At 46.5% G+C, this 10,994-nt stretch overlaps 1 protein-coding gene across 1 annotated transcript in view; it reads left to right on the top strand.

Annotated features, from left to right (window-relative positions):
* LOC125481708 (FACT complex subunit SSRP1-like) overlaps positions 1 to 4,240 on the top strand; it is an 8,240-nt gene extending 4,000 nt beyond the window's left edge. Inside the window, exons 5-6 of the mRNA XM_048593594.1 lie at positions 53 to 200; positions 4,073 to 4,240. Coding sequence (XP_048449551.1) covers positions 53 to 200; positions 4,073 to 4,117 — 193 coding nt within the window. The 3' untranslated portion in view covers positions 4,118 to 4,240. The remainder of the gene's footprint in view (positions 1 to 52; positions 201 to 4,072) is intronic.
* The last annotated feature ends 6,754 nt before the right edge of the window (positions 4,241 to 10,994 follow it).

The following is a 10,994-nucleotide window of genomic DNA, read 5'->3' as shown; positions in this document are numbered from 1 at the left end:
GCCTCGATTTCCGAGCCGCTGAGCTGTTCCCTGTCCCTTTCCCCCTGTGTAGGGAAGCCGAGAAGAGCAAGCCAAAGGGGAAAGCTGGGAAACAGTCTGTGTCCAGAAGCACTGTCTCCAAAAGCCCCGTGAAGGGGAACGGGGACAGCTTCAAGAGCAAGGAGTTTGTGTCGAGTGATGAGAGCTCATCCGAGAGTGAGGTGAGTGTGAGTGATGGAGCAGGCTCCTCAGGGTTGGTCCTCAGTCAGGAACAGGAGCAGGAGCAGGCCATTTGGCTCCCTTTCTCTATAAGATCCAGCTGCTAGCACCCCCCTGCCGCCTCCTCCCCCAGCCATTAACTCCAAAAACTCAACCTTTTGAGAGAAAATTCTTCCTTCAGTCTGTTCAGTCCATGATCCTGTTTATTTTAAACAGTGACCAGTGCCTCTGGATTACCCGACAAGGGGGAGCATCCTCCCTGTATTGAACCTGTCGAGCTCAGCATCTTCTGTTGCTACATGGTCACCACCTGCAGTGAGATTAGGCCGACTTTGTCAAACCTGTCCAGCGATGAATCTGATGCACCTTCTCTGAGGTAGCTTTAATGCCTTCACCTGCTTCCTGAAATAGGATATCTGGTGTCAGTGCTCCATGGGGCCTGTGGAGCAGATAGCTAATCTCCCTTCTTTTTGTATTCAGTCCCCCTCACAATAAAACACTGCATTTTACTAGCTAACAACGTGTGGAGCTGGAGGAACACAGCAGGTCAGGCAGCATCAGAGGAACAGGAAAGCTGACATTTCGCGTCAGGACTCGCTGAAGCTGCCTGGCCTGCTGTGTTCCTCCAGCTCCACACTGCGTTATCTCTGACTCCAGCATCAGTAGTTCTTACTATCTCAGCATTTTACTAACTTCCTAGATTGCTTTCTGTACCTGCATATTAACCTACTGTGGTTCGTGCACTCGCACACCCTGATCTTTCTGCACAGCAAGGACGGTGTGAAACTTGAAAGGATCCAGAAAAAATCTACAAGGATGTGGCCAGGGTTTGAGCTACAGGGAGAGGCTGAATAGGCTGAGGCTATCTTCCCTGCAGCATCGGAGGCTGAGGGGTGACCTTAGAGGTTTATAAAATCATGAGGGGCATAGATAGGGTAAATAGGTCTTTTCCTCAGGGTAGGGGAGCCCAAAACTAGAGGGGTGTAGGTTTAAGGTGAGAGGGGAAAAATTTAAAACGGACCTAAGGAGCAACTTTTTCACACAGAGGGTGCTGCGTGTATGGAATGAGCTGCCAGAGGAAGTGGTGGAGGCTCTGGATAGGTATATGAATAAGAAGGGTTTAGAGGGATATGGGCCAAATGCTGGCAAATGGGACTAGATTTATCTAGGATATTGAGGTGATGGCCTAGTGGTATTATTGCTGGACTGTTAATCCAGAGACCCAGATAACGTTCTGGGGATCTGGGTTTGAATCCTGCCATGGCAGATGGTGGAATTTGAATTCAATAAATATCTGGAATTAAGGCTCTAATGATGACCATGAATGCATTGTCGATTGTCAGAAAAACCCATCTGGTTCACTAATGCCCTTTAGGGAAGGAAACTGCCATCCCTACGTGGTCTGGCCTACATGTGACTCCAGACCCACAGCAATATGGTTGACTCTTAACTGCCCTCTGGGCAATTAGGGATGGGCAATAAATGCTGCCTGGCCAGCAACGTTCTAATCCTGTGAATGAATGAATGGTTGGCATGAACGAGTTGGACCGAAGGGTCTGTTTCCGTGCTGTACAGCTCTATGACATTATCTGTTTAGATAATGGGGAGGGGTTCTTATTTAATCTTCCTACCAACTAGTCAGTTTCTCATCTTCCCACACTTTACTCCATTTGGTCGATCTTCACACACTCACTTAAGCTGTCTAAGGCTCCTTTACATCCACTTTGCAACTTAACTATTCTACCTATCTCTGCGTTATTAGCAAATTTACCAATTTATACTTTAGCCTGTTGAGTCTGCTCCACCATCCATTGAGCTTGTGGCTGATGTGATCGTCCTGGACTCCACCTTCCTGCCTTTTCCCCATAACTCTCGGATTCCCTTCCTGATTAAAAATCTATCTGTCTCGGCCTTGAATGCAGTTAGCTGAGCATAGCCAGCCTCGACAGCCTTCATTGGTAAAGATTTCCCTCCCTTCCGACAGAAGAAATTTATCCTCATCTCTGTCTTGAAGATGTGAACCTACGTTCTGAGATTATGCCAAGTTGTCAGTGTAAAATTATCGAAAGTTGAGGCCCTAGCACTGATCCCCATTCGTTACATCTGATCACACAGAAAATAGCCCGTTTTGTACCTACTCTTTGCTTCCGATTAGCCAGCCACTATCTCACTTTTAAGGCTCTAGTATGAAATCTATTCAAATTACTCAGTAGCACTTCCTGGTGATTGCAGTTCTCTCTCGTGTTCTCCCTCCTTCCCTTCTGCTCCTTGACTTGCAGCTATTTCTGGAATATGACTTGTGTTTTCTCCAGTGAAGACCAATAGGAAACAGCTGCTCAGCTCCCCTGCTATCTCTTAATTTTCCCAAATTAGTTCCCCGGATTCACATCCTGTAGGTCCGCTGTTCACTTTGTTCGTTTTGCCGTTGCCAGTTGTTTGTAGAAACTCCTACAATCTGCAGTGATAGTCCCAGCTCACTTTCATACAGTCAAACAGCACGGAAAACAGGCCCTTCAGCCCAACGCGCCCATGCCGACCATCATCCCAAAGTAAACAAGTCCCACCTGCCTGCTCCTGGCCCATATCCCTTCAAACCTTTCCTACTCATGTTCTTATCCAAATGTCTTTTAAACATTGTAACTGTACCCACATCCACCACTTCCTCTGGATGTTCATTCCATAGTCCGTTTAAAAAAACCAAATTGTGTCTCATGTCCGTTTTAAATCTTTATCTCCTTTTATCTTTATAAATCCTTATCTTTATCTCCTCACCTTAAAAATATGCCTAGGTTTGAAATCCCTCACCCTCAGGAAAAGGCACCTACTATTTGCCTTCCCTATACCCCTCATGGTTTCACAAAACTGTCTATAAACGTACAGCTACTTTTCTCTCCTCATTAAGCTTTTAATCAAACTTTGCTTTTTCTTTATATTCTATTCAGTTTTCTCACTTCTCACCTTTTGTACAGTTGTAGTCATATACAGCACAGCAACAGACCCTTTGGTCCAACTCGTCCATGCTGACCAGATATCCTAAATTACTGTAGTCCCAGTTGCCAGCATTTGGCCCATATCTCTCTAAACCCTTCCCATTCATGTACCCATCAGATACCTTTTAAATGTTGACATTGTACCAGCCTCCACCACTTCCTCTGGCAGCTCGTTCCATACACGCACCACCCTCTGTGTGAAAAAGTTGTCCCTTAGGTCCCTTTTAAATCTTTCTCCTCTTAAACCAATGCCCTCTAGTTTTGGGCTCCCCTACCCTGGGACAAAAATACCTTGTCTATTTACTGTATCTGTGCCCCTCATGATGATTGTGGGGTCATCCCTCAGCCTCTGACACTCCAGGGAAAATAGCCCAGCCTGTTCAGCCTCTCCCCATAGCTCAAACCTTGGTAGCGTCCTCGTAAATCTTTTCTGAACCCTTTCAAGTTTCACACCATCCTTCCCATAGCAGGGAGACTAGAATTGCACAGATTATTCCAATCGTGGCCTAACCAACGTCCTTTACAGCTGCAACATGACCCTCCCAACTCCTGTACTCAATGCACTGACCAATAAAGGCAAACATACCAAATGCCGCCTTCACCATCCTGTCTACCTGGGACCTGACTTTTTTTTTTTGTTTAAGTTTTTACATTAGCTGTGGATGCTCAAATCAGACCTTCCTTACTTGTAGGAATGTATCTTTTCCTGTGTTTTCTGAAATATCGCCGTAGAAGTTTGTTGCTACATCTGTACTGATGGTACACCCATCCAGCTTTGTTTTCATGCCCCAATAAGTTCTTGTCGCGTCCTTTCTCCAGTGTGAAGGATACTGTTCTGATTTACGTTTGTGTGTGTGTGTCTTTCTCTCTCTCTCTCCCCACAGGGGTCTGAGAAAGCAGCCAGCTCAGAAGAATCTGGCTCTGACTAGCTGAACCAGTCCAGCTTTTGTGGTTAATTGCTGACAGTCCTGTGCGTCGATTTGCATCTTCTGCGTCCTGCAGTACCTGTTAGTAGTTTGTCTGTAAGAGTTTCAATAAAGTGTTTTTTTTAATTTTGTTTTGTTTTTCGAGAGTTTGTGGTTTTCTGTTCCGTGAACGCACGTTTCCCCCGCCACCATCACCACCACCAACGTTCAGTCGCAGCAGTGTGTACCATCTACAAGACGCTCTGCAGAAATTCACCAAAGATCCTCAGGCAGCACCTTCCAAACCCACGACCCACTTCCATCCAGAAGGACAAGGGGCAGCAGATACATGGGAGCACCACCCCCCTGCAAGTTCCCCCCCGAGGCAGACCCACGGGAGATTGGAAACTGGGGGAAAGTGACAAGGAAGTAAATGTCCTCGGGATTTTTTTTTGACCAAAATGATGGAATGTTTGAGGGATGACTGCGCAACGTGTTGGAACAAAAACATTCCATTTCTCTTGTGGCACTAAACGTAACAAGGGTGGGTAGAGACGGAGCTAACATGAGCTATTGCATGTTCCTTCACTGATCACTTGGAGCAACTTCCAGCTTCATATTCCTGTAAACCCTTCCTATCCATGTATATGTTTAAACGTTGTCTTTGTACCAGCCTCCAAACACTTCCTCTGGCAGCTCATTTTTCACGCACCACCCTCTGCGTGAAAAAAGTTGCCCATTTGGGTCCTTTCAAAATCTTTCCCCCTTCACCTTTAACCTATGCCGTTCTAGGTTTGGAATTTCCCGCCCTTGGAACTTGTCTATTCACCCTATCCATGCCCCTCATGATTTTATAAATTTCTATAAGGTCACCCCTCAGCCTCCGATGCCCCGGAGGGGGGAAAGGTTGCAGCCTATTCCTTAGAACGCAAACCCAGTCACGTATTATAAATCTTTTCCGTCCCCTTTCCAGTTTAATAGCAATCCTTCCTTTCACAGGGTAAGTGGAATTGTACACAGTACTCCAAGTATGTCTGCCGAGAGAGCCTGTTAAAAATGCATTTTGAGGGATTTGCGCATCACTGGCTGAGCCAGCATTTATTGCCCATCACTCATCTCGTGCATCATTTGAGAGTTAATTCCATTGGTGTGGGTCTAGAGTCACACGAAGGGATGAGTGACTCCAATGGGCTATCAAATACAGTACATAGAAACAGGCCCTTCGGCCCACCAAGCCTGCACCGATTCCTACTCCTTATTTAGACCCACTACTTACTGCCTGTGCATGGTATCTGTCCGTCTGTTTGCTTCCTGTCCCTGTGTCTGCCAAGATAAACCTTAAAGGTTGCCACTGTGCCTGCCTCCACCACCTCCACTGGCATTGCGTTCCAGACACCCACCACCCTCTGTGTGAAACATTTTCCCCATGTATTTTCCCCATGTATTTCCCCCACCTCTTTCCCCCCCAACTTTCCCGTCTCATCTTGAACCTGTGCCCTTTTTGCAGTTGACCTTTCCACCCTGGGGAATAAAGCCTCTGCCTGTCCACAATGTCCACGCCTCTCAATTTTGTAGAACCCTATCAGGTCCCTACCCCCCTCCCTCAGCCCCTATTTCCAGTGAAAACAATCCAAGTTTATTCAAACTCTCATAACTAAAACCCTCCAGACCAGGCAACATCCAGGTCTGCACCTTCTCCAAACCTTCTCCAAAGCGTCCACATCCTGCTGGTAGTGTGGGGGTCAGAATTGTATGCATTATTCCAAATGCGGTGTAATTAAAGTTTTATACAGCTGTAGCATGCCAAGTTTTGTATTTGATTTCCTGCCTGATGAAGATCAGCATGCTGTATGCCTTCTGGACCATCTTATCCACCTGTGCTGCCACTTTCTGTGGATATGTCCGCCCAGATCCCTCTGTGTGTCATTTCTCCTAAGGGTTCTGCTATTTATTGTATAATTTGCCCCTGAATTTGATAAAACGTAGAACATAGAACAGTAAAGGCCCTTTGGCCCGTGATGTTGTGCCAAACTTTTACCCTAAACCTAAGGTCTATCTAACCTCCACCCCTACCTTCTCCTATCATCTTCCAAAATGCATCACCTCACATTCTTATGACAACTTGGCCAACTCTTTATTCCAGATTCTGTGATTCGAGCCCAGGTTCTTTAGAATGTTGGCCTAGGGTTCTGGATTTCCAGTCATAGAGCCGTACAGCACAGAAACAGACCCTTCGGTCCAATCTGCCCATGCTGACCAGATATCCTAAATTAATCTAGTCCCATTTGCCAGCATTTGGCCCATATCCCTCTAAACCCTCTGTGTGAAAAAAGTTGCCTCTTAGGTCCCTTTTAAATCTTTCCTCTCTCACCTTAAACCTATGCCCCTCTAGTTTTGGACTTCCCCACCCTGGGGAAAAGACCTTGGCTATTTACCCTATCCATGCTCTTCATTAGGTCACCCTTCAGCCTCCGACACTTTGGGGAAAATAGCCCCAGCCTATTCAGCCTCTCCCTGTAGCTCAGACCAGAATTGCACACAGTATTCCAAAAGTGGCCTAACCAATGTCCTTTACAGCTGCAACATGACCCTCCCAACTCTGATACTCAATGCACTGACCAATAAAAGCAAGCGTACCAAATGCCCTCTTCATTATCCTGTCTACCTGTGACTCCACTTTTAAGGAACTATGAACTATGAACCTGCACTCCAAGGTCTTTTTGTTCAGCAACACTCCCCAGGAACTTACCATTAAGTGTATAAGTCCTGCCCTGAGGTGCCTTTCCAAAACACAGCACCTCACATTTATCTAAATTAAACTCCATCTGCCACTCCTCGGCCCATTGGCCCATCTGATCAAGATCCCATTGTACTCTGAGGGAACCTTCTTCGCTGTCCACTCTATCTCCAATTTTAGTGTCATCTGCAAACTTACTGACCACACCTCCTACGTTCACATCCAAAACATAAGAACATAAGAACTAGGAGCAGGAGTAGGCTGTCTGGCCCTTTGACCCTGCTCCATCTTCAATAAGATCATAGCTGATCTTTTCGTGGACTCAGATCCACTTACCCGCGTTCTCACCGTATCCCTTAATTCCTTTATTGTTCAAAAAAAAAAACTACCTTTTTTTTTAAAAGCGTTTACTGAAGTAGCATCAACTACTTCACTGGGCAAGGAATTCCATAGAATTCCATTTATACAAATGACAAAAAGCAGTGGATCCAGCACAGATCCTTGTGGCACACCGCTGGTCACAGGCCTCCAGTCTGCAAAGCAACCCTCCCCCCACCCCCACCCGCTGTCTCCTGCCTTCGAGCCAGTTCTGCATCCAAGTGGCTAGCTCTCCCTGAATTCCATGTGATCTAACCTTGCTAACTGGTCTACCATGATGAACCTTGTCGAACGCCTTACTGAAACCCTATGCCATCACCAGCTCCCTGCCTCTGACCTTCCATACTGTCCAGGCTCCTAGCCATCATAGTCAAAAGCCTTGCCTTGATATGCAGGTTAGTGTGGGGTCAGGGTGGGAGCTGGTTAAAAGGTTAGAGGGTCAGGTTGAGTGACTACAGTAGGTCAGTGGGACTGGGGTAGGCCATGTCGAGGTTGGTGGGGGAAGATTATGAAGGCGATAGGGAGGGAGTATGGTGGTGGTTTTTGGGATCAGCAGCGGGTGTTTCAATCCAAAGGTGGGAGTGGATGTTGAGTCCTGGCAAGTGGGGGACTGGAATCCTGTCGGTTCAGGGGACGGGAATGAGGCGACGGATGTGCGAGGTAATCTGGGGGAGGGGAGACGGTCAGTCTGATCTCTCAGTCAGTCACTACCCAACTCATAAACTGAACCCTAACAACTAGCACTTAACTTGAGCACTTAACCACTACTCCTAACCACTGGCAATTAACAAGCACTTAACCACTAACCCTAACCCTGGAGTATAGGAGACTGAGGGGTGAACTTATAGACATTTATAAAATCATGAGAGGCGTAGATAAGGTAGATAGCTTTTTCCCCAGGGTGGGGGAGTCTAAAACTAGACGGCATAGGGTTAAGGTGAGAGGGGAGAGGTACAAAAGGATTCAGAGGAACAATTTTTTTCACACAGAGGACAGTGAATGTCTAGAACAGACTGCCAGAGGTAACAGTGGAAGCACGTACAATTTCATCATTTAAGAAATATTTGGACAGGTACATGGATGGGACAGGCATGGAGGGACATGGACCAAATGCTGGTTTTGGACTAGATGAAGTGTGAAAACTGGGCAGCATTGACAAGTTGGGCCGAAGGGTCTGTTTCCATGTTGTAGACTGCCATGACTTTACAATCCACAGATTTTTGTTTTATTAACATATCGGAAAGTTCACTTGGAGTTTTTTTATCTTGCTTAATAAGATTTCTGAAAATTTCAAGTCTGCCGAGGCCTCATTGCGCTGATGTAGACAATGCTGGGACTGTTTAAAACAGGGAGCAGGTTCAGAGAGGTGCCTGTGTTGTTTGTGAAGAGGCAGGAATAGCTGGTGAACTCCCCTGTGTGAAAGTCATGGAGCCACAGAGAGTGAAAGCACAGAAAAAGCCCATTACATCTATGCTGGTCACAAACAACCACCCGACCGTTCTCGAATCTCATTTCCCAGCTCTTGGCCCATAACCTCGGCATCACAAGTGCACATCGAAATGCTTCCTCAATGCTATGAGAGTTTCAGTCTTTCCCGCACGTACAGTCGGTGAACTCCAAATTCCCACCACCCCGTGGGTGAAAATGTTTTTCCTCACATCTCCTCGAAACCTCCTGCCTCTTCCCTTAAATCTAAAATTAGGGTTTTTTTTAAGAATTAGATTTTATTACCACATGTGCTTAAGTACAAAAGTACAGCAGGACAGTGAAAACTCCTGGCATCTTAGGAGCGCAGTGCCCAGATGGAAAAACTTAAGAACAAGGCAGAAATAAATAAAGGAAACAGTTAAAAGTTAAACATTACAGTCATTCCCAGTATTAAGAAGAAAAATAAAGTAATAAAACTTAAAGTTTAAAGATTGCGATTTTTCGAAAGTGCTCAGCCATGCTAGGCCTGCAGTATGTCCCTTGGTGTGAACTCTCCATGAAGGAAAAAGGTTTCTTTCTGTCCACCCTATCTAATCGCCTCATAACATTTATGAAAACAATCCCAATGCATCTTGTAGATGGTACACACTGCTGCGACTTAGCGTCGGTGGGGGAGGGAGTGGGATGTTTGTGGATGTGGTTCCAATCGAGCGGGGGCTGCTTTGTCCTGGATGGTGTCGAGCTTCTTGAGTGATGTTGGAGCTGCCCCCATCCAGGGGCAAGTGGGGAGTATTCCATCACCCTCCTGCCTTGTGCCTTGTAGATGGTGGGACAGGCTTTGAGGGGGAGACAGGACGGGAGTTACTCGCTGCAGGATTCCCAGCCTCTGACCTGCTCTGAACAGGATTGAGATGCATTTATCACAACAATGTGCTGCATAAAGAAACTATTCTCCTCATCTCTCTCCCCAGCACCCACCTCCAGTTGTTTTTCTGATTCAATCTGGGATCCTCTAGTCACTCACTGCAAGCTGTTCCTCTGAATTAACTCAAAGGAAACCCCTAGTGATTGTGAACACCTCGATTCAATCTCCCATTGAACCTTCTCTGCTCAATGCAGAACACTCCAGTGTTTCCTGTATCTGTCCACATTGACTGGAGTCCCTCATCCCTGGGACTATTATGGTAAAGCTCTGCCATGTTTTCCCTGGGATTTGACATCCTTCCTGAACGCAGGAATGGTAAATGTACCTGGAATCATAGACCTGTTCAGAATGGAAACAGACCCTTCGGCCCAACACGTCCATGCTGACCAGTATCCTAAATTAATCTATCCCCATTTGGCAGCATTTGGCCCATGTCCCTCTAAACCCTTCCTATTCATAGACCAATCCAGATGCCTTTTAAATATTGTCATTGTACCAGCCTCCACCACTTCCTTTGGCAGCTCGTTCCATACACACACCACCCTCTGTGTGAAAAAGTTGTCCCTCAGGTCCCTTTTAAATCTTTCCCCTCTCACCTTAAACCTATGCCATCGAGCTTTGGACTCCCCCACCCTGGGGAAAAGACCTTGGCTATTCACCTGATCCATGCCCCCCATGAGTTTATAAACCTCTATAAGGTCACTCCTCACCTCTAACGCTCCAGGGAAAACAGCCCCAGCCTATTCAGCCTCTCCCTGTAGCTCAAACCCTCCAAACCCTGGTATTATCCTTGTAAATCTTTTCTGAACTCTTTCAAGTTTCACACCATCCTTCCCATAGCAGGGAGACCAGAATTGTACGCAGTGTTCCATAAGTGGCCTAAACAATGTCCTGTACAGCTGCAACATGATATCCCAACTCAATGCACTGACCAATAAATGCAAGTGTCCCAAATACCACCTTCATTATCCTGTCTACCTATGACTCCACTTTCAAGGAACTATGAACCTGCACTCCAAAGTCTCTTTGTTCAGCAACACTCCCCAGGACCTTACCATTAAGTGTATAAGTCCTGCCCTGATTTGCCTTTCCCAAAATGCAGCACCTCACATTTATCTGAATTAAACTCCATCTGCCACTCCTCGGCCCATTGGCCCATCTGATCATGGTGCTGTTGTACTCTGAGGGAACCTTCCTCACTGCCCACTACCCTTGCCTATATGAATTCTGGCCAAAGTCTTACTTCGCATAGCCCTCTCAAAACATCCTTTAGACATTGGGGGTGTGTTGGGGGAATAGCCCTCTCTGGGTCCCTGCGCTCCTGCCCTCTCTTTAGAAACATTGAAAATGGGAGCAGGGTTTGGCTATTTGGCCCTTCAAGCATGTTTGGTCACCTAACTCAGTCCCCTGTTCCTGCTCTCCCTCCCCCACAC

This window comes from Rhincodon typus, unplaced genomic scaffold (genome assembly GCF_021869965.1).
Source record: "Rhincodon typus isolate 14 unplaced genomic scaffold, sRhiTyp1.1 hic_rhity00003211, whole genome shotgun sequence".
NCBI lineage: Eukaryota > Metazoa > Chordata > Chondrichthyes > Orectolobiformes > Rhincodontidae > Rhincodon > Rhincodon typus.
The sequence above is the reverse complement of the archived record's forward strand: the minus strand, read 5'-3'. Positions and strand labels throughout refer to the sequence as shown.